This window comes from Malurus melanocephalus, unplaced genomic scaffold, assembly GCF_030028575.1.
Source record: "Malurus melanocephalus ecotype Western Australia unplaced genomic scaffold, MMel_1.1 scaffold_125, whole genome shotgun sequence".
Classification (NCBI taxonomy): Eukaryota; Metazoa; Chordata; class Aves; order Passeriformes; family Maluridae; genus Malurus; species Malurus melanocephalus.
This window is the reverse complement of record NW_026623357.1, coordinates 961,559-985,179: the sequence shown is the minus strand read 5'-3', so window position 1 is coordinate 985,179 and position 23,621 is coordinate 961,559. Positions and strand designations below refer to the sequence as shown.

The 23,621-nt window shown below is 45.1% G+C and overlaps 1 protein-coding gene across 8 annotated transcripts in view; it reads left to right on the top strand.

Annotated features, from left to right (window-relative positions):
- Window positions 1-23,621, top strand: part of NFIA (nuclear factor I A) — a 240,404-nt gene that overhangs the window by 168,359 nt on the left and 48,424 nt on the right. For 4 of the 8 annotated variants that reach the window (XM_057370406.1, XM_057370405.1, XM_057370409.1 and 1 more), the window contains exons 5-7: window positions 1,149-1,276; window positions 16,409-16,495; window positions 17,571-17,609. In XM_057370406.1, coding sequence (XP_057226389.1) covers window positions 1,149-1,276; window positions 16,409-16,495; window positions 17,571-17,609 — 254 coding nt within the window. The remainder of the gene's footprint in view (window positions 1-1,148; window positions 1,277-16,408; window positions 16,496-17,570; window positions 17,610-23,621) is intronic. The other 4 variants (XM_057370410.1, XM_057370407.1, XM_057370411.1 and 1 more) reach the window with 2 other exon arrangements.

The following is a 23,621-nucleotide window of genomic DNA, read 5'->3' as shown; positions in this document are numbered from 1 at the left end:
CACAATTTCCCCTATTGACACATAACAATTCTCTAAATTAAGGAATGGCCAAACCTGCATTCCACACATACCCCARGACTTATTCTTCCTGTTTCTCACCAACTGGCTTTGCACACCCTCCAGCTCTACCTGTGCAGAGCCTCGGGTGGGGAGGCTGCAAGCCCTAAACCAATAGGAATTGCAGTGCAAGATTTTATGTCTGTGAAATGTGTTCCCCCTACACAGAGGAGCCTGTTCTTGAGTGCTCTAAGTCTTAATAGAATACAGATTTGGGGCAGAAAAAAAAAAAAAAAAAAGTGAGCTGGCCCAGCTTTGGAAAAGTACTTAGAAGAGAAATTCTCAGTAAGGTCCCCATGCAGTCTGTGCAACTCATTATGGAAAGCAGAGCCAAGCTGAGTGTCTTTGGCTCTGGGATCCTCTCCCTGCAGAGCTGCTGGAGCCAGCGGCCACCAGAGACCACTGAAAGGGCTCTTCTGCGTCCTGAGCCTCAGCTGAGGGAGGTGTGATCTCTCACAGGGGGATTCTTTAATGCTGACACTGGCCAGAGATACCCACTGGGGGCTTTCTSTGCTCGCTGGCACAGCTGCCGAGTCAAATGCTTCTCGTTGTGGGATAACGTGAGTGTTTGAACCCAGAATGGATCCTTCTTTCTTCTTATGGGACCAAAGTCTGGGTTAAAATTGAAAAGATTGAAAATAAGAGTTTGAACTGATAAGTGATTTGCTTTCAGAATTAGCCTGGAAATAGARAATAATCTGGCAGTGAAAATGAGTCTGGTGTGTCATCACCGTATTCATTCAAAGTGCAAGAATTGCACTATGCAAGTTAAATTCTTGCCTTTTTATTGACCTCTGAGGGCTTTGGAAAAGGTCCTGCTTTTGGATCTGTGAAAGCCTAAATGTCAGACTAACTTCTGGTCAAACTAGTGCAGGTTGAGGGGTTTGGCCTGGGAAAGGTTGTTTGGTGTCTCACCAAAGCTTGGAGGAAAACCAGAAACAAAAAATGGATGCTGAGAGGTTGGGTGGGCAGGTTGGCTGTGCAGATTCAGGATTCACACCTGAATCAGGGCCCTAAACCTGTTCTACCTTCCACCAGCAGTGCCTCAGTTCCCCTGCCATGCCCTCACCGTGCTTTTTTTGCACCCCCAGCTCCACAAAACGTCTCAAGTCTGTGGAGGATGAGATGGACAGCCCYGGTGAGGAGCCGTTCTACACAAGCCAAGGGCGCTCTCCGGGCAGCGGCAGCCAGTCCAGCGGATGGCATGAAGTGGAGCCAGGTAAGGCCAGGCTCCCAGAGCTCCAGAACTTCATCTCCACTTGCTCTGTTTTGTTGTCAGAATTTGCTGTGTTAGAGAGGTGGCCGCTCCCAGACATCTCGTCACTTCCGAGGAACGGTCTCGTGAAAATGTGGCAGTGGTTTTATTGCTCCTGCAGCTGTGAATGTTTCTGTAGTGTGTCACTTCTGTATTTTGGCCAAATATCTGAAGTATTTCAATAATGCAGCAGAAGATAGGCGGTCTTTTTCTTTTTTTTTCTGTCAAAATGTCCAGATTCAGTTCTGGGATAGCTTTTCCTAGCAAAAAGCAGTACCTGTCTGGGCTGTGCTCCATCAGTTACGCTGCTTAAATAAATATCCYTAAACCTGTATAAGGTAGAAGGACTTTTCAAGCATTATACAACACTTGAGATCACTCAGTAATGACTTTTAAGAGACTTACAGAAGGAGTTGTTTTATCAATCTGTAATGCTGTGAAGTGTGATTGGAGGCTTCATATCAAAATAGCTATCACTGGGTGTTACACTTCAGAACGTTGAGGAAGCAGCTCTTTGGCCTCTTCTCAGTCAATTTTTGTGTGTGATCTTTCCTGCTGATCATTTTTTKGGGGTTCTGTTATGTTACATACCTGACTGTCCATTGATCACTTTTACTGAGATCATCTGGGTGCTCAAGACTATTGGAAATATTTTTCTGGTTCAGTGCTACATACGTAGGTGAACTGAATGCCTCATTTAGTTAATGCCTGAATAACCAATATATTTATATCAATATTGATATATCAATATATTTATTGCCAATAAAAATAACAGAACTCTTATTTGTTAGAGGAAGGCAAGCAGTGCCTCCCAGGGTTTGAGGAGGTCCTCTAAAGGTGAAAAGAATCTTTTGCAATACTTCCTTTTCGTCTTTCTCRTTTGTCTGGATTTAAAATAATATGGTTTTGGTTTGTTTGGAAAAAAACACATGCTGGTCCAGGGCGCTGTGTATAATGAACTATACAGCACAGAAAAGTAAATTCGACCTGAACAGCATTAAAATCAGTTGTGTGGGCACTTGGCCAGCCACCTATATCCTTCATCATGTAGGAAACATACCCACAGCTTTCTCTGGAGACCCTGTCAAACAGCTGTCCTTTACAGCATGCCCAGAAAGTCACCAAATTTGGGCTATTCCAGACTGGGAGGAGACTGATTCCTGTGCCTGGGAGCCCTTGGAGGATCCCCTGCCAGCTGCCCTCTCTCCTCTAATGAGGAGGAGCCAGCTTGTGGGCCCTTATTGACTGCAGATGTGGCACTTTGGCAGGAGGAGAGGCTGGACCTGCGGGCAGACGAGTGCCAGGCTCCCCGTGCCTGCCTGGCCACCGCYGTCCCCAGGGCTCTGGTGCTTGCACCGAGGTCTCCTGCTCCGTGGGCACCAGGGGCCCTTCCCTCCATCAGCTCCAGGCTCCAGATGATGTGAGGCATGGCGCTGAACCTCTGCTCACGGAGCGGCAAAATCGCAGACAAAAGCTGGGAGAGGGGGAGATCTCAGCCACAGATGGCTGGACACTGACGGGGTCACTGCTCCTGCACCGCTGCCAGGCTGGGGGACAGCTCCCCCCAAAGTTTGGGGTCCTTGTTGTTCATGACAAATGTTCTCCGTTTGTGCAGCAGACAGAGGTCGGCTGTTYGTTCTGCTGTCGTTTCGGGTGGTTTTGTCCACAYGTGGTCATTTCCTCYGGCTCATCCGAGTCCTGGCACTGAKCTGCTGGGCTGGGCAAGAGGAGAACCCAAAGCCTCACACCTCCAGAGCTCCTCTGCTGCTCTTGGCACCACTGGGTGCCCGTGGTGAGGAAGCACAGCTGCCCGTGTCAAACTTCCTGAGGCGCTCAGAAAGGCAAGAGCAAGTCAGGCAAGAGAAGGTTTCTTCTTTCCTCATGACCTTCCTCACTTGCTATAGAAAAAAAATCCCAGATTCTGCTTAGTCTTGCCTGTAAAATGGCAGAAAATCACCTTGCAGCATCAGGGACTGTAGCCAGGTAYCAACTAGATATAGCTCAGATTCACCAGGCAATCTATCACTGTCACAGCTGTGAGGAAAAAGAGCTTTGTCCTGCCCACGTGGCCAAGCCATCCTTGTGCTGCATCCACGCAGCCCCACCCCGGTGCTTCTGCCGTGGCTTTCCAGCAGCCTGTCCTCTGAATTCATTGCCTCAGCCTCTCCGTGAAACAGGGTCACTGCAAGAGCACTGGCAGAGGGATCACCTGAGGAGCCACAGCTCGACAGTGGCCAAGGACAAACCAGTTCTGAGTGTCCTTTCCCTGCTGGGGTGACAGGAGTGTCACTGGCACAAAGGGATCCCCCAAAGGTTTGTCCCACTGCTGTCCATACACAGCCATCACACCTGGCTCTGACACCAGCATGTGGCCATCGGTGTTTGACACGGGGATTTCACCTCCAAAAGTGTAAAATGTTCCATGAGCCTTCAGTGGGGCCTCTGACTGAGTTGGTCACCCTAAAGCTGTGTAAGTGGTGTTAACATCCCATTTTAGCSAGGGCTTTCCAGAGTGCTCCTCCCAGAGAGGGAGCTTTGGAGCCTGGGCCAGTTCCAGATCCTTCCTTTCTGATGTCTTTATTCCCAGAGGATGGCCTTGCCACTTATTTAATCCACAATCAAAATGGTGGCACATACAATAATCTCTGAGCTTCACAAAACTCCGAGTTTTGTTTTCTTCTCCGTGAAACTTTCAGTAGAAGTTTAAAGACTAAAACCCATCTTTTTCTTTGTCTTGGCATTTCTTCCCCGCAGCTCGCTCTGTGCTGTGCAGGATAACGCAGGTATCAGCATCAGAACGATGCTGTTTCAGAGGACAGGCTCAAGTTTTATCCCGTGCTGGCAGAGCAGTGCAAGCCAGGTTTCCAAAGTCCATAATTAAACCCTGTCCTTTGGGTTACCGGCCAAAACRACGGGAGGAGGAAATCAGCCCAAGGAAAGGAAGCTGAGCCTTGTCTGTGGGATGGGAAGTTCAGAGAGGAGCCAGCAGCCAACATCCCAGTCCAGTAGGATCCACACCAAAGATAATAATGCATCCTTTGCCTTTATTGCCTTTGAGTAGATTGCTTCCTCACAGGAGATTTAGATTTATGCAGAGATAGCTTCTTGGCCTATGTGCCTTGACAGGTTTATGGGAGCAAGAGGATGAATATTCCATCTCTGTGCGTTGCATCTGCTTAATTTTGAGGTGTGCACRTGAGGAAGAGGGGAGACTCAAGCACGGGAGGCAGGTGTGAAGCCATGTACCCATGGCACAGGCACTGGGACAGGGTGGTGGCCAAAGGTGTGGCCTGGGATGGTGCAGGGAAATCAGGGGAAATGCACTCRAAAGAGAGCAAAACACAGAAGGGAAAGTGAAAACCAGAAGACAGTTTTAGAAGGAGCAGAGGAGAAGAGAACAAACGCCAGGAAAACAAAGATTTGACTTCCTAGAAAGGAAATATGAAATGTAATATGTGAACTGCTCTCGGAGAGAGAGAGCACTCCAGGCAGAGGGTTATTTACCGCCAGCCGTGMCTAGCCGCTCTACATCTGTCTCCATTTTTTCCTCTTGAACCAATTCCCTTTTTGGATACTTTCTTCCTGCTTTGCTTCCCCGTGATTGCCCCTGTAAGTGGTCTTTGGAGGGCAGGCTGTGTGCTCAGAACATATGTGCGAACTGGCAGGAGAACAGAAGAGGACAAAACCGCTCTGTGCTGCTTCCGTGAGGTGGTGGATGCTTCCCCTGTGCCCAAATCCGGGGTTCCCCACTGCCTGCAGGGTTCAGGGTACAGCTGTTGTCCATCCACAGCCCTTTCTCGGGGTTTTGACCCACTCCTGGTGTCTGTCTTGTGTGGAGGTGGATGATCTTCTGTGTTTCACCCACCTTGGGATGGATCCTCTGTTATTCCCCCACCTCAGGGTGCATCCTCTGTTCTTCCCCCACCAGCAGCACCTTTCCACTCGTGCCATCTCAGACCTGCAGTGATGGGCAAAGCACTCAGCCTATTTTTTTTCCACACCCTTCCCTTCCCGTGACTCTCCTTGCGCGTCAGCTGTGACAGCCACGGCAAAGCCCAGCATTAATCCCGTGCTCCTTGTGCTGTGCCCCTTCAGTCTCACATCCATTTACCTGCGCTCCAAAGCTCCTGGGGAGCTCTCCGACCTAAAAAAAGGCTGGAGTCTGCCAGAAAAGATGAATTTCCTTTCACAACAGGAAGGCTTAGGAAGTAAAACAAAGCAGACATGTAGTAAATTACTTGTGCTTTTCAGATACCTTTTGCGGTATCCTCCTTCCCATTGCTTTATCTCAGCACTTTCAGTACATAACTCTTGTTAACTGAGAAGAAGGGCAAGAGAGGATAAAGATGATGTTAGTGAGAAAATAAGGCAGCATCACACTGGCTTTGAACTCCTGCACAAAGCTGGCCCACGTTCAGTTCTGYGGCGGCTCTGCTTGTAACAGGGGTAAGCCATAATTACAGGTATGTGTTCTTTAATTCCATAATAAGCCAGGATTGAGTTAATGTATATCTGCGTTCCACTTACGCATTTTTTTAATGCRTTCTCTCGATCCGGTCCAGGAGTAATGTTCACGTTGTGCTCCGTCAGTCATTTTGGGAAGCACGTGGATGGAATTTGCCAAGTCTGCTTCCACTGTGTCTGTACAGCGTGGCAGGGGAAGAAATTACTCAGATGCAAGTTTGGAGTATCGTATTTATTTATCTACCTAAGTCTTCTACTTGTTTCTTTACTTAGGTCTTCTATGTGTATTCTTAGATCTTCTACTTGTTCTTTTACTTGTATTCTGAGATCTTCTASCTGTGTTTCCACAAGGCAGTTCAGTCTCTAGAGGACAGTAATCCCAGGAAAGGCGTGTGTTTGTACTCCTTGCACTTCTTGAGGTGTCTGAAGGCACAAACAGCTCTGCCTTGGTTGTGATCTTGCCCAGCTTGGTTTGCAAAATGGTTGGAGCTCTGTGCTCCTTCTTCCACTGAAAGAGTCATTAAACCACGCAGGGTGATGCTGCTGGTTCCCACTATCCATGGGACTGTCTGAAAGCAGCTTCTGAGGGATTTCTGTGCAGCTGAGGAGCTGAGATCTTATTCTGGAGTATTTCCCTTGCAGTGGCAGTGACCCCTGAATTCATGGTGCCGTGCCTCTCCCCATGGCTGGTTATGCAGCAACCACATGCAGGCAGCCGGTCCAAACTCTTGTTTCAATAATGCTTTTCTCAAATCTGGCACGGGCTTTCTTCTCAGCACGCAAGAAAACTTCTCCGTGTTTGCTGAGAAACTTTTATTTATGCCGTATGCATCAGAAAAGCTCATTCAGGCATAGCTCAGATGACCACAAGAGTTTGTTTTCGATGTCTGTTTGGAATTATATCTCGGAAATTCGAGAGAAAGTGGTGTAAGGGAGATCCTAGATCGTGYTCTTTGTGTCCTAAGTGCAGTTTCTGCCTGGGAGATGAAATGTGTGTGATACAGAGGGTCTGATCTGTCCTCAGGCAAAAGGTCCATGGGCTCATCATTGTGCCCTAASTCAGAGCCCAGAAAAGTTTTCAGTGATTGTGCTGCATCACTGCCAATGATTCAAGGGACTTCCTGCAAAAAATATGATGAAAAACATGAGAACCATGTATTATACAAAATAAGGAATAGAGAAATAATCCCTTTTCTCTGGGAAAGCATTCAGCTTCAGACATGGAGCATTCAGTGTCAAATAATTCCCTGGCACTACTTTTCACTGGCTTGCTGCAGCTGGGCAGTTTTTCACTGGATCATCGTTAGGCACAGGAATTTCACGATCTTTATTAATAATTTCCTTGAATAGCTGAGCTATTTGGCCACTCCCAGGCCTAGTGAAGAAAGACAAAGCCTAGGTAACACAACTTTTCCTTACCCAGAGGAGGTGTGTGTGTGCAGGATCCCTGCCAGCTGTGTTTGCTCGGTGCTCCCCAGATGTGACATTGAGCCACCCTGCGAGGTCAGGCAGTCCTGGAGCTGCTCTGCCCGTACCTGCCTGGTGCAGCAGCTTCATTACACACCTCARCACATCTCCCAGCAGGCACCAGCCACATTTCTTCCTCCACTGAGCTTAATATCTGAACAGCAGCGGGAACATTTCACACAGAATGGTTCAGGATGGGAAAGGACCACGGTGGGGTCATTTGGTGCCACCTCCCTGCTCAGGCAGGGCCATCCTCTGCGATGGACACAGATAACTTTGAATATCTCCAGTGAGGRACACTCCACACCCTCTCTGGGCAGCCTGTTCCACTGCTCAGGAAAGAAGTTCTTACATCCAGGAGSAGCTTCATTCTTTAACATGGAATTAAACAGGCCCCACGTGCACACAGCCACCTGAAAAGCTGACTCTGAGCGAACAGGTAGATGCTTGAAGTGAAATGTGTGATGGGAACCCACTTCAAGCAACTCCAGCAGCTGCAGAATGCAGAGCTTCTCTKAAATGTCTTTTTTTTCGTGGAGTCCATGTGTTGCCATATCCCTGCTCCCTGCATTACAGTATCCCATCAAAACACAAGCTGCCCAGTGGTTTTCAAGAACATAAGATTTTTTTTTTCTTTTCTTCTAAGAGCAATAACACTTATCAACTTCTACTGAAATACCATATCAGCTCCTTGTCACCGGCAGTCTACAGTTCCTGCCGCTAAAAGTTTAATGCATTTAYAGGAGCACTTAGGCATCAAGACTTTGATATCACAATCTGTTAGTCACAGGTGCTACATGATAGGTTTGTGTTAGCACATTATAGATCTTTTATCAGATACTGCACAAAATGTGTGTGTTTCTCTGCCAGGCAATCAGAATCAGGCTGCTGCATAGCTGATGAGTTACTCACCAGTGTAAGTTGTTGTTTATTTTAAACAGAACTTTCCCAGAGCTGCACCTTAATGGATAAGTTAAACTCTAATTGGTCAAGGCTGGGGAAGACCAGGAGCTCCATGGGGCCAGGAAAAATGCAGCAGGTCCACATTGGGGCTGTGAGCRTTGTCAGTCTTTGGCGGTGGCATTCGTCAAGGCGAGTGATTAACATTGCTCATTTGCCATCCCAGACAGAGTCATTTTGACAGCAAATTACCACTGGATCAATAGCTCAGCTTGTCTTTGGCAATTCTGGGAGTAGCATGAGACCTGTGACAACATGCCACGCTGCTGGCAGAGCTGCCTYAAAACCGTGGAAGGAAGCTGGAGCTGGGGGAAGAACTGCTCGCTGAAAAATCAGCTCAGATCGAAAAGTTCTAGATGTTTTCACGTCCCTCCAAGGCTCCTTTTTTTTATTTCTTTCCAGACACTGGACAACACAGCAGACTTGGCCTTGGGATTCAGCCTAAAGTGTACTTTCCATTTTTAATAAAATTAGTAATCCCATGCAAGTGTTGAAGCACATGCCTCAGCTTTGCTGTAATCCCCCGAGGAAAACATCCCTTCAGCWCGGTCCCGGAGAAGTCGGGCGGGCGGTCAGTGCTGTGGCTTTGCTCCTTGCATCCAGTTCCAGATGTCAGGAAATGCATCATTTAAAAATGGAGATGGAGCTGTGGGAGTTCTGAGCTGAAAATGGGAAGGAATTTTCCTGTAGTTATCAAATTAAAGCTGTTTTCGGCAAGGCTGGTGCTAACACCATCCCTGTGCTGCTGTCACTGACTCCCATGACCGAGTGAGGAGCAGATCTTCTGTGCTTTGTCACAAATGCAGGGTCACCCGAGGTGTTTCTGTCACCACACACAGCCCACATCACCTGCATCACTTTTCAGACAKACAGGAAGGATTTTGTCCATGGAAAACTGTTCCCTGACCAAGGCTGGAATGCTGCTTCCCGAGAAGAACAGGATTCCTGGGATGCAGCGTTTTGTTACCACCCATTGTTGATCAGAGAATCTGAGAATCAGATTCCAGGTTTGGCCTGGAAGGGATCYTAAAGCCCACCCAATTCCASCATCCCAGGGTGCTCAGAGCCCTGTCCAGCCTGGCCTTGGACACTTCCAGGGATYCAGGGGAGCCCTCACCCTCTGTCCACATCAGCCCACAACTGGAACTTAAAGCAGGGGTGTGGCTTGGGCTTCTCTTTGGACACCAAGTGAGAAGTGTCACCTTCCCTGGTATGGGGACAAAAGCAGAMATTTCCTTTCCAGAGGTGAGCTCTGACAGACAGAAGCTCCCCTGGCTGACTATGGCTGTGCATTTCTTGCTGATTTGGGGTCTGTCTAACCCGAATCTTTGTGAGCTCCAGACAGGTCTCCTCCCACCCAGATATCCTTGAAAATCATCTGATACTGCAGCATGGGGCTGTTTAGCTGCAAAATGGCATTAAACACATTCAAAGTACTGTACCTGTCTTTTAAAAATTCAACTAGTCTTCTTGTTTGCTTCTGGGACCAATTCAGGATGTTGACTTGGATCTATAAACTCTCCTATAGATTAGATCTTGGTTGGGAAATGGACTGCATTCCTTTCATGTGCTGTCTTAGCAGTTGAGATCAGCAGACTTGCTTTTTCTAATGTGTTTGGGAAGCAGAAGCAATATTTTATCTCCCGTGGTATGCTGCTGCTATAGAAATGTTCAGGCTTATTAATTCCTCAGGACACAGGAAAGTCTTCATCACCTGTGCAGGCAGTCATGGGAAAGGACCCACTGCAAAGACTCCATTGAACTCTTTCTTTCTTTTTTTTTTTTCTTGAGGCAGCTGGAAAATATTAGTAATCTTCAGAGCCAATATACAGTACATATTGAGAGCCAGTAAATGATGCATATTATTGCAAATTCCTGTGCACTTCTGCATTTTATAAAACAGATAACTAAAATACTCACCTAGCCAGATCGGCTCCCCCAGGGGTGCACATTTCCAAGCAGAGGACAAACCAAAAACACAGAGCAGAGCACAAATTAGCCAAAGAGAATGGCTAAATGTTCGAAACAAATGGTTTTGAGATCACTGAGTAAAGGAGCGTGACCTCCTTTTGCATCAGTCAAGGCAACTGTGAAACTTTGTGAAAGAAACTCACCACAAAACAGATGCTGGGCTATCTTAGGTAAATAAATTACCAAAAAATAATAATRAACCCCCCCTCTGCACTTTTTTACAAAGCACAGCTGTGTAAATATTGCATGAGACAGGGGAGAGGGGGAGAGATGTAACATACACCCTTTTTTCATGCAGGAGTTCTGCTCTGGGCACTGTTTATTAACATTCCCAGTACAACCATCACTCCAGTGCACAGCACACAGTGCAGCTACTGTGCTCCCTGCACATGCTTGATCCTGGCTTTAGGGGAGAAAAAAGGCTTTATTTGAAAGGARRCATTTTCACCCRAAGATGAAAGGTGCAAGGGAAGGTGTTATGAGACAGGGAGAAYTGGAGAATCATGGAATGGGTTGGGCTGGRAGAGACCYCAAAGCTCATCCCATTCCACRCCCTACCAGGGGCARGGACAYTTTCCACTGTCCCARTGCCTTGGGCACTTCCAGAAGATGGTACACGACCATCAGGTACAGGAAGAAGACAATATCTCATCTCTTTTTTCCAGTCTCTTTCCCACATTTTCTCCCACTTTGACTTCAGATGCGCCCCTGCTTCTGCACCAGGTGAGGAGCAKTTCTCCTTAATTTCATTGTGCTGGATGCCTGCTGCAATTTTCSTGCTCCTCAGCTGCCAGGTACAGCACATTCCATCCCAGGATCTGGCATCTGCTCACAGGGAGGAACAAATGGCTCTTCTCAGCCAGACCAGAGGCTCACCTTGTGTCTGACAAGGGCTGGTGGTGGACACTTWAGGAAAGATAACAACAGCAGGAGAGGCACCCAGTGATGCTTTTCAGAGCACAGCCTCATGGATTTTGGCAGCAAACAGCTCGGTTTCATGAGCCAGAGGCTCTGTTCCCACCTTTGTGCCTGACTGCCTTCGGTGAACTTCCCTTTCAGAGATGTGCTTTTAACCCCATCTTTATTTTGGCCTCCACAACACCCCACAGCACAAAATTCGAGTTTTACTCCGTGCTGGATAAGGAAGAACCACTTCTTTTGTCTGTCTCCCGATCATTTTTCCGGATGCTTCTCAGCRGTTTTCTTTTTCACCGCCAGCAGCAGTGAATAAATCATCCCCCGGTTACTTTCTTTACTTTGCTCCGAGTTAAGTGCTGCCCCAACGCTTTGACCACAGCAGTCAGCGAGCAGAGAGAAGCACAGAAATCCATCCAGCAGCCTGTTAGCTCAGGTAACAATTTGCCTGAGTGGTTGCAGAGCCATCTTTGACCTGCAGGAATGTCAGGGGGTGTTCTGTGACTCGCACCCAGAGATCGCTCTGTGAATGCAGTGACCCCACAGAGAGCCTAAACAAGGAGAGATGTTTAAATCCTTTCCATTTCCAGCTCCAAAGTATCTCCACTCTCAGCAGTGTGTTCATCTAGCACTGCTCCAGAGCTCTGTTCTGGTTCCACCTTGCTCAGGGTAGAGCAGAGATCCACAGCATCCTCCAGCTCTTCTTGTCCACACTGCTCCAGCACAGAGAGATCATCCTTTCTGCTCCTCCCTTGCTATTTCTGGTGTGATAAACACCAAAAAACATAACATAAGAGATCCTCTTGCTAAAATTAGCTGGGAAATCATAGGCTGTTTTACTGTTTTGTGCATAGCCTTCATCTGCCTCRATGGGACTTGTGTGCAGATCTTTGAACCCCCAAAAGCCAGATGAGTGAGGTAGTACCTGCAGTTCTCAGCCCCAAGAGCAGCATTCTGGAAAAAAAGGGGCTATTTTATATCAGCAAGGGCTGGAGGCAAAGTCTTAGGTACCACCTCTAGGAGGGAAATACTTTTATTTAAAAAAAAAAGGATTTACAATCAACAAGATTTTAAAATATATTAATGTATGGATTATCTCCTTTCGCGTTCAGTGTTTTATTGCAGCAGCCCACGTTTGTCTCCAGGAGTATTATCCATGATGCAGCACACTAATGCACCACCTTGCTCTGAACAGGAGAAAGCACTTTGGATCTAGTCCAGGTTTAACCCTGTCCTGGGGYTTGCTTTTCCTTTTAACCAAAATCCCAGCAAATGGAAGTGAAGCATCATCCTGGCCCTTGCTCGGAGCGTGGCCAGCCCTGAGTGTGAGGTGCAGCTTTGAGTCAAAGGGTGATTGATGCTCATTCCCACTCGGTTCCTCTGCCTTGCTCTGCCCTCTCAGTCCCTAAAATCCACCCCTGTCCTCCATCCTGGAGTGAAAATCCCTTGGCCACACAAAACCTGAGCTGCTTCTGCCTGCCAAAGGCAAGGTTTGGCCTTTGACATCCACCTGATCCCTGAGAAAACCCCTGTCATCCAGGCAGAATTGCAAATTCTGGAGGTTTTRAAAATTAGAAGATTCCCCCAAAAAGCTGCATTTTATCCCCCAGCAAATGGCTCCTTGTGAGTATTTAAGAAATTGTTTGTCCTCTGTTAAAAAATGATCATCTAGAAACCAAATAATTTTTTGGGGAAAGGTTTAAAGAGGACGAATCAGGCTTCCTAACCACATTTCTCCCATGCCCTGTGAACTGTTGGGCTATGGTGATTTTACAGGGCTATTTCTCTGCTTTTGCTGGATTTTTCTCTTTAATGTTACGTGGAAAAACCCTGAACAAAAACCGGCACTTAATTCTGAGCAAACAGTGGCAGAGACTGAATAGAAACTTGATGTCAAATATACAACCACCCTGGGAAAGTCAAAACCCATTGCTTTCTCCTCTCTTCCAGTTGTGTCCTCCTTAAGCGTGTTATTCGCAAAATTAGCCATTTTAAAAAGGCACCGAAACATTATTTTATCACATCCACAGCGCCACTTTAAAAAAAAGAATGGTTAAAAATCGATTTGCTGGCCTCTTGGGGAAATGCTGTAATGTTTTTGGCTGTCTCCTACTTTCTGCTGCCAGCTAAAAGTACCATCTGGCTTGTTTAGGGCCCTTTTCCATAATCAGGTGCTTCCAAAATTCTCCCCAACCAGAGGATTGTTTCGTTGGGTTGCTCTGCCTGCTGAGGCATGTGTCCTGGGCTGGGAATCCTACTGCTTCTGTTCCCTGCCATCTTGCTGACAGTGGTGTGTGTATGTTTGGGCACGGATCTCGCTGCCTCTCTCCCGAGGACATTTGCATCATTGTCAGCTGCACATATTAAATTGATATGCAGGGCTCAGAAACACGTATCCCATCTTTTGTCCCTTTGTTCGGGCGATTGTTGCGGCTTTTAATTCTTCCTTGACACCTGGAATATCACAAAGCTGCTGATAATCTGTTGGCTACCGAGGGGAACGACATTGATCGGAGGATAATGCGTGTCAGACTTATATCCCGATAATTGCAGACACACCCCGAGCCCTCGCAGCCCGGGGAATGAATATCCTAAATCCATTATTAATTTGGAGAGTCGCATGTGGCAGTTGGCTGGGGTGTCATCCTCTCGCCGCGAGAGTCACTCGCGAGGGATTTTTGAGGCGGTTTTGGGGATTTTCGAGGCGGTTTTGGGATTTCGAGGCGGTTTTTGGTCGACGGTGCCGTGCTGGCGCCAGGCGATCTGGGCGCGTCCTCGCTGCCATTTTGCGAGGAGCTGCCACAAAATGGGKCCTTTTTCCTCAATCCTGATGAGGGGAAAGCATCCCCACGTGCCTCCTCCTGCCTGGGAACGCCGTCCTGAGGATCCCAAAGCCAATGCTCCGTGCGCAATCCCATCACGGGGGCACCTTTTCCTCGGGACCCTTCGCTTTCCATTTTTATTTAGAAATGGAAACACAAACCCACCCCTTCCCAAAGGATTCATGAGTAGGGTCGAAGCATTGGGGTTGCCAAGCAGAGGCTTGACGTGATTTTGGGGGAACGGGAAGGGTGTTTTTGGAGCAGCTTCTCTGCCGCGAGCTGTCTTGTCCTATTTCAGAAATGATCCGTGCCACACGCTGCTGACTTTTCCTGTCCATCCATTAAAAAGTGAATTATGAAGAGTGCTGAGACAAACAGATAGGAGTTTAACCTTGTTAGTAAATATCAGGTAGCTGATATATACTGCTAGAATGTTACATCACAGCCCTCGCTCTTCAATATAAGTTTATGAAATTATCTTGTTACTATATAAACTGCCTTGGCCGGGTGCATTCTTCCAGAGGGTTATTGTTTGCTGGATGTTGGCACAGTAGCATGACTCCGAAGAGTCAGTTCACGATGTGGTGAATTTTAAAGACTTGGGAGATGGCCATATCTATTTTTCAGCAAAGGAATGAAAGCTTTTTTTCTTTTTTTTTCTTTTCTTTTTTTTCCTCCCCTAAGGTATTAAAAGTTTCAAAAGATGTGCTGAAATGAAAAGGAAATAATAACTAAAGCCTGGATGAGAAGTAGTGCCTCAGAGTACTGACTTTGTTTATTTGCTTGTTTCCCCCAAAATCTTAATATTTTAAGTACAAGTTAATATTTTAAATCAAATAAACCTGTTCTGTGAACCAGTAAGACACTTGAACTATTATCACACATTATTCATTTATTTCTGTGTGAGTGCAATGAAAATTTTACAAGCTGTAATCTTGTTCTTTTAATAGAGAGAAAACTATGCAGAATATGTTGCTTAGAGTATTAGATAAGCTGCAGTATGTTAATCAAATATTTTCGCGATACGAGGGCAGTTGAGAAAACAGTACAATTTTTGCTAATGGCACTGGTAAGTAAACGGATCTATCATTACATTGTCATGAAAAGTGACATTGAGCAGAAACACCCTGCCAATCCCTAGAAGATAAGTATTTAATGTAATTAGACAGACACTGTCTCCTTTGTTGAACGCAGCATTAATCACCCAGAGAAGTCCAACTTCATATGAAACGGCTTTTTCTGATAYGCCTTTGTACTGGGAGGCTTCTCACATGGTTTTGCCACGGTGATATATTTGAAGGAACGACTGCAGCAGCCACACGGGTTTCCTCGTGGCTCATTCCTCGCTGTCCCGTGTTCCACAATATTGAATTCTTTTTACTCAATCTATAGCTGCAACTCATTCCTGAGTCTGGGAACCTACCTGCAGCTGGAGCTGAACCTCTTTGAAGCAGTTTGATGCGCTCAACTTATGAAATATAAAATTTCACACGTAATGGAAGCACAAAAAAGCTTCCATTTCGCTCTGCAGCCCTTCCTCCGTGGTGCTGGCGCAGGTCCGTTGTTGTGGCACGAGCAAAATGTTTCTTGCCTCCAACGTTAGTCCATAAAATCACACACAAAAAGAAAAAAAAAAAAACAACCCAAAAATAACTTATTTTTATGAAAATCTCATTGTTTAATGGATGAAAAAAATGTTGCCCCCTTCCAGAATTCGTTGGCACTACATTTTTTTTTTTTTTTTACACTTTTCTCCCCTCTCCTGTGTCGCTTGTAATTTGTACTGTGAAACGCTGTCTGGTTATGAGCTGGTATCAATTTGAGTCAGTGCACAGCTGTGTCTTCCCACCTTCTCAGTGGTGCCGAGGGCTTTGAAAGGAAAGAAAAGGGTTTAGTCAGAGATGACAGCCAACTTCACCGGGTAACAGGTGGAGGTCAAGTCGGTTTATTTGTTGGGCTGAACAGAGTGCAGAGATGAAAAATCTTTGCCATAATAAGGTTTAGGAAGAAAATGCTGACTAGTCTGAGCTCTGATTCCAGCTGACAGATCCTTTTCTAGTGTTCATTACTTGATTTCACAGTTCAGGCAATTTTAAGAGGCTTAAAATTATGTTTCTGCTCTCCTCTATAAAACTTTTCGATCACTTTCTAATTTTTGCTTTAAGTAAAGTTATAGGGACTCCCTGATATATCACTCCTGCCTGTAGACTCTTACAAAGTCAATATGCCATCAAAAATGTAACGATAAGTCTTTTTTTTTAAGACCCCTGATTTTACTGATTCTTTTAACAAATGAAGTAAAAAATTCACGTGTAGGCACCGATTCGATTAGAAAATTTAAACTTTCTAAAATCTCCCCCTCTCCCACCCTATTTCTTCGACCACCACCACCTGCTTCCTACCTGCTGCAGTGGGCAGAATAGGATTATCTTTTTTAGCCATTTGCTAAAATCTTCCCCCTCAGACTCTCTATTACTTCTGCATTCATTCTTTGCAGGAAGAGGAAACTCACTGGTCAAACCCTTGGACACCAGAATAGTTGCATGCAGTTTCCCAGGGAGCCAGATAGCTCTAAAGCTTCCCAGTGAGTGACAGTTTCTCTCTTCTATTCTTCTGAAACATGTGTTTTACACATATACTGAAAAAATGTTAATATCAATTTACAGCCAGATTCTTGCCTTTTTTTTTTGAAAAAAAAAAATTATTAAAATACTCAAATCTCCCAAAGTATTGACACTCAGAGCACCTCAGCACACGTCACTTTTTTACGTAGGAAAAAGTGTTGGATGCTCTTATACACATAACATCATTGGRCTTGAAAGCTGTTAGCTCATTCTGAGTTAGTGGCAAGAACGCTGGACTTGCCAGCACCAAACTGTGAAAACTTTTCTGTGTGACTGGTAGAAATCTCATGGGGGTAGAAATAAAAAAAAAATAAATAAAATTAAAAAAAAAAAAGGGGAGGAGGGTGGGGTGTAAATCTGCATTTGGATTYGAGCAGCTTCGATAGAACGATACCAACTTTGTCCTACAAGTCCTTGAATGACAAATGGTTGGGAGAGTGTTTTGGAGAATTATCACTGTWTGCTTTCCCTGGTCTTGCACTCTTTTCTAGGCGTCCATTAGTTCCCACTGTCAGGGAGAGGACTCTGGACTAGGTGGATCCCTGTAATCTGATTTGGCATGGCTGTTTTTCTGTGTTCCTAAGCTCATGAGATCGAGTTATGTAGGATTATTTCATAATGCCASAGCAGCAGTTTCTGAGGTTTGGACAAAGCTATCTAGCAAAAGTGTCTGATGAAAGAAAAATCCTGTCCCATACTGTAGCTTTCTTGGTCCAGTGAAGCAGCATCCTCACGCACACAAATCTTGTAAAGTTGCCTCTGATAGCTCCCTGTGTCCCTGGGTTTTTGTAAGCTAAAGTGCCATTTTCCTTTTTACAGCTTAATTGAACCTAAACGCACCCATTTTCTGCAATGTGGTATTTTGGTAATTTCGCTATTTGCTCCTAAGTTTTCCCTCAAGCAAACTGAAAGCTTCCCCTTTATCACTTCACTGGGCCAAGATTTCACACAGTATCCTGCTTGCTACGAAATATGATAGTGTTCTCTCTCACCTTGTTTCTTTTTTCTTCTTTTACTTTCTTTTTATAAAATCAGGATATCTAAGAAACCCCGAACACCGCGGAGCACTTCATGGTGGGTGTGCTTATTCAAACAATGCCAATGCTCTTGTTCTCGGTGCACAGATTTTTTTTGATTTTTTTTTTTTTTTGTGTTGGTTGTGGGGGGGATGTCCCAGGTGTGGATTCTCCTGTGTCTAGTAAGGACAGAGCTGGTGCCAAGCACTTTGCTGGAGTGCCAGCGCTGGAGGGAGCACTCACACGTCACCTCTGCCCTTTGCCCTGCCTGTTTTTGTGGAATTTGCAGGGGGATTTTCCCTGGGAGCCCTCAGCCTCTCTGTCAGGGGTGTTGTCACCTGCTGAGAGGGTGACAGAGGGGCTGGGCAGCTCCCAGGAGCAGAGCTGCAGAGCAGCAGGGCTCTCCTGGAAATCATCCCAAAGCCAAAGAGCCGTGCTCTGCCTTCCCCCAGGGAATCCTAAAAGGGATGGGGATGCAGACAGGGGAGGCTGATGTCACCTGTGTGCTGTCACCTGTCTGCTGTCACCTTCTGGGATGCTCTGTCAGTCTCATTCTGCCTGGGAGCTGCTGGTGCCCAGTGATATTCCAGGCTGGAAATGGACATTCCCAGGAAAAAGCACAGCAGCTGTAGGGCAGCTGGGAATTATTTCTGGTGTTGTGGGTGTTCAGTCCCATGGCTGTCAAACCCAGGCAGCCAGAGGGTAAAAACACCAGGAACCACTGGACAGCAAAACATCACAGTTCCATGAGTGCACTCCTGACCTGCCAAATTATAAATCCCTGGGTACGGCGCACACGAATCCAGCTTGCAGCYCGTTCTTCCTTTGGAATAACCTATAAACTCTTCACCTCAAATTGTGCAGAAAATCAGGTGGCTTTACAGTCCGTGGTAAATCACCTGGGCTGTTTTCAATCCTGGCCACAGCTCTTTTGTTAATTAAAGCACATGTTCAATGGCAGTGTACACCGATTAAATCTTCAAAACCAATATTAGCACCAAACCTAGTCTTGTCATCATAAAAGTCATTTGAAAACATTACCGTGCAGTAACTGAGGTCACAAGTCGAAAAAATCTGCATATTTACCCATCTCCATCCCATGCCTGGGGCGTTCAGCAGCCATCATTGTTATATATAGCCTGGGTAGCCAATGATGGTTTGATGACATCCAGATAATGAGCAAATGATTTTTTTTGGAAAATAAATAAAAAAATAAATAAAATCCCCAAAAAAAATTTTTGACTCCATCCTCTTCAGTTACTAAAATCCCCTTTCGTATCACTTGCAATTTAAGATCCATATGCATCTCAGGAAGATATAGTTGAAACATAAATCTATTCTGGGTCTTTTACTTGCAAAAATATCATACCTCAGCTATAATCATATGCAAAGACTTTTTAGAGGGCTTTGTAAATGCCATCCAAATTTATGATGGCATTTTTTGCCTTGCAGCTATAGATGTTCCATCCCCAAAGCACCCACATAAAGGTATATTCTCCTATGGATGGCTGCAGTTTGTCCCTGCTGCTATATCTAATCTGCCAAGTGTGCTGAAAAACTCTCAAGTAGCATTTGAAATGAAACAAATGCAGTCATGAATTTTAGACGAGATGTCTAAAGACGTCATTAGAAATTTATTTTTTGTTTTTGTTCTTCTTGCAATATATATTTATACAATGGAAAATGATGCCGAAGCTGACATTAACTCAAAGGGAAAATTGAACTGTTAYCTTGCTGTTTATTGCTCTTATTAAAGTTTTTAAAAATGTAACTCACAAAATTATGTTTTGAAGGAATTGGTAAGGTGTTGAGTACTAGTTTATTAGTTATTGAAAGAACTGCTTGGGTGGCAGAGCAGGAATGAAGCCTCAYTCAAATGATCTAAAACAATCCAGATGATGCTGTAAACACAGATACAGAYGAGGTAATACACTCTACAAGAACATTGTACCAAACAATTTAGGCAGACTTTCATGGGGTAAGATTTTAAAATAATTGTGAATATTATAGTGCTCGGCTTTAAAATTCTGTAGGCAAGGTTGTCCATCACTACAAACTGAGATTTCTCTTTCACAAATGGATCGGTGCTCATTTGCTCATTTGCAAAGGAGAAATTTCAACCTTCTTCTTCCCTAAGTGACATCAGAATTTCGATTCTAACTTGAATTATCATTTTTGGCTAAAAATTGCTGAGGAGTCCAAAAGYATTTAAAACCTAAAGCCATTGAATCCATTTAATGCGCCTTTGGCACCTCTCTCTCTCTCAGTCCTTTTTGAACATTCTGGTCCTCATTTTAATCAATCTCTTTTTATTAAGTTCTTTGGCTCATTTACTCGTACGTGCATTTGCTTTATTTTATTTGGAACATTCCTTTTGTAGTGCCTTGAAAAAGAGTTGTGACATTTCTTTTGGATGGCTTCTTAAGTATCTGGCAGTCACCTATGATACGATGTTGATGGGTACGGATAGATTAGCTCTGTTTTCCCGATGATCTGTCAGATGTCGAGTTCTGAGGAAACTGGATGTGTGTGTTGGTGATGCATATGCAGTAGTTTGATAAGTGGATAGAGGGGGAGCTTTCATTTTTTCTTCTGTAAAAAAAAAAAAAATAAAAAAAATCACCGTTTATTAAGCTGGATTTAGTCCTGTGAAGCGAGGTGCTCTGCTGGCAGGTAGTTAATCAGTGATCACGGCAACTCCGGCTGCAACCAGGGGAGCCAGTACCCGTTCAGAACGTGGAAACTAAAGAGCACTTCATTAGGATGAGTGAATTTCCATCTGTGTTGTATTTTGTGTATACTGGAGCAATTAATACAGTAAACTGATGGATGGCAGTCAGCGCGATCGTATCTCGGCTGATGACAAAGTTTGCTCAGCACTAAATAGAACAGGCTCGTTGTGACTGGCAGGAGCGTAGCCGTCAACATTTCAAGAAGCTTGAAATTAAGAATTCCATTCCCCAGGAATTGGGGGAGAAAAAAATATAGCAGCTGATCAGCATTTCTGTTGGTACTGATTTCAGTGGAATTGCTGGAGTAATTCACACAGAAGGATGAAAATTCTTTGAAAAATGCTTCCCATATATCAGGTTTTTTTTTTCTTCAACAGCTGATTTGTTTTTCTGCATCATCTATTTGTTCTGCATGTTGTYGAGTTCATGGTCCACCTGGTAATAMCTGAGCTTCCGTGGTTCCTTTTCCTAGTGTGCCTTGGGAAGGAGGATCCAGACCATGTTTCACTCAGAGCTTTTGTTGTGCAATCTCCATCGAGTCTAGTGGCAGAGAGTTGCTGGGAATATTGGGGTGATTATCCAGAGGTGGTCTTTGGAGATGAGCACGAGCTGGCCTGCCAGTGTAGCTAACAAGAGATGGAGTTGTTGTGTGAGATGTGTGCAGGCAGGGTTGATGTTTGTAATTAATCAAGTGAAATTGGATGGATTTAGAGGTGTAGGTTTGGAGAGAAGGGGGCTTGTTCTGCTCTTGCCGTGACTCCGTTCACTCTGCCAAAGTTAACCCTGGTTTTTTAGAAAGGCACGTGGCGGGTGCAAAGAGATATTTGTTTGTTCTGGGAAGGATTTGTGCATCCARTCCTCACGCATCATTTTCTGGTCCATTTAAATATATATCAGCCTCACACATGAACATTCGAAGACCTTTTAGCTGTGCCCAAGGAAGACTCTCATGTGGTGCGTTTCTAGTGCTGGCAAACATGAGGAGGTAGAGGAATTAAACCCACCACAGTGCTCCAGTGCCCCTTAGAAGATGAGGAACACCAAGTTTTCCCGTGCACTCACTGATTAAACTTGGGCTGGAGGTTTGCGAAGTGCAGAGTTTTGGAAAGTCTTTCTGCGGGACTTCGACATCCAATGGCTCCAGTAACCAGAGTCTCCCAAGGACGAGGATCCCATTTGCGCTTGCATTATGCATTGAGCAGAAGGGTGTGATGCATGATGTGGAATGAACAAAATAACTCGTGTGTTCAGGGAAACGCCAAATTAATGAAAATTCAGAAAGCTCTAATGTTGAAAAGGCGCACAAATTCCTTGATAGAAACATAATGCTGCTAACAGTTTCAAGATTATTGTTGTCTGAATTTTCTGCTTATTGTGTACCGCAATKAAAATTCTTCTCGGCTGAAAAAACCAATGTCAAATTAATATTTCCTTTTGGAAAAAAAAAAAAAATACCAAAGCGCGCATCTTGTTCCATTTAGCACCATCATGGTCTTTGATCAGGTTCCCTCTGTCCAGTGAAAAAAGCAGATTTGTGTTAATGGGAGCAGGCTCAGACCATGTATGTTTGGCACACATGCAGAATCACATGAACACAAGCACASTAAGTTAAAGTAGCGCACCCACTCAGGCTTCCATCTGCGTTTTATGCCACAAATCCCCTTTATTTTCTCTTTTTATTTAGTAATTAACTTCTCCATTTATTCTGTAGTTAAAAGCTGCCATRAGACAGAAATAGACAAAGTCTGATTTTCTTCTCTCACGCTCTAAATAACATTCAGAGGAGACTCAGACCCGGATCCTGAAAGCCGCATTTCCTAAAAGCGCCAGGTGTGGCTGTGATTTGGACAAGAGTCCTACCCCCAGAATAGCGAGGAACACTTTTAACCCCCACCTGGGTTACCCAGCCGTTGTGTTCTGGCTGTTCTTGTTTATCCCTTGCTCGGAGCAGATGGATGCAGAGAGGCAGGGAGCGGGGAGGATCCTTGGCTCCGTTCCCTCTCCACCGGCCAGCGCAGCTGAGACGGGCTGGGGGATTTTCTAATTTGTCGCTGCCCCGCACCAGAGAGCAGACAGAGGAGAGCAGGGACTCAGAGGTGTCCTTAGAGCTGGCACTGCCCCTTTCCTTGGGGTCCTGGGAAATGCTGAAACCTGATTTTCAGTGCAGTGGTCCCCAGTAATCGCTGGCTCCYGGGACCAATGCGGAGGAAAGCCGTGCAAGGCAGCAGCATCCTCCCGGGATGCATCCCCAGCTCTGCCCRAGCCACCTTCAGCCTTAACTTTTTAATTTCCTGCATCCCTGAGCAGCACAGGAGGGGCCCTGCGGGCTGGGGGCCGCTAAATGTGTTAAAACTCATTAGGTGTGGAACAGAAGACCCTTAAAAACCAGCCCAGAGTCTCAAACGTGGGTGCCAAAAATTAAACACCTAACTCTGTATTTAGCCACCTGCCTTTAAGTTCCTTCCTCGTGGTTAACGTATACTGTGCCACCTCATAGGTGGCCTGRTTTTTGTGGCACCTACAGCTAACTCAAGTGTTGAGACTGCTCACCTGAGTGAGACTTTGTAGAATTCAAAAGTTTTTCTGGGAGATTAAAGCAGAGCTCCCTCGATCTCAGCTCCCAAAAGGAGCTTCGATAGAATGACCAGCATTGTAACATATGGCTTAGCAAGGGGAGGAAAAAAAAAAAAGAGAGAGAAAATGAGTATTAGAAATGGATGGACTAAAGAATACGCAGGATATATCAGGCACATTAACCAAACATATGGTGCTAAATGAGATATTTTTTTTAAATTGCAAAAAAATTGACATTCCTGGCAGTCTCAAGGATAATGTGACATGGCTGTGATAAATTTAGAAGAATGGGACATATTTTGGCTTGTTCTTGGAAACCTTTTTCTTGCATGCCGACTGTATTTCTTCTTTTATTAACCCATTCAAAGAATGTTTGAATTTTGCTGCTAGAGCACCATGCTAGCGCAACATAAAATGTGAATGATGCTAATTGCTTTGCACTGCCTAACTTTCTGTCATACCCTCCCCTCTTAAAGGACAAAACATGCTTTGGAAATGAGCTGGCAAGCTCATCTTCTTCTTTCTCTTGGTCAATATTAAGTGATGTAATTAAGCTCCTGTTTGCATATTCTTCTGAACTAGGAAGCAGCCATTTTTTTTTTCTTGAGATCTGATGGATGTGATCACTCAAAATAAAATGTGTCATTACAAACCCCAAACAAAACAAAAACATGGTATAGTTGGACTGTTCCAAACCAATACATTTCAAAATACCCCGGAAAAAAATAAATAAATGAACCAAACTTGTGATAATAATGGCAATC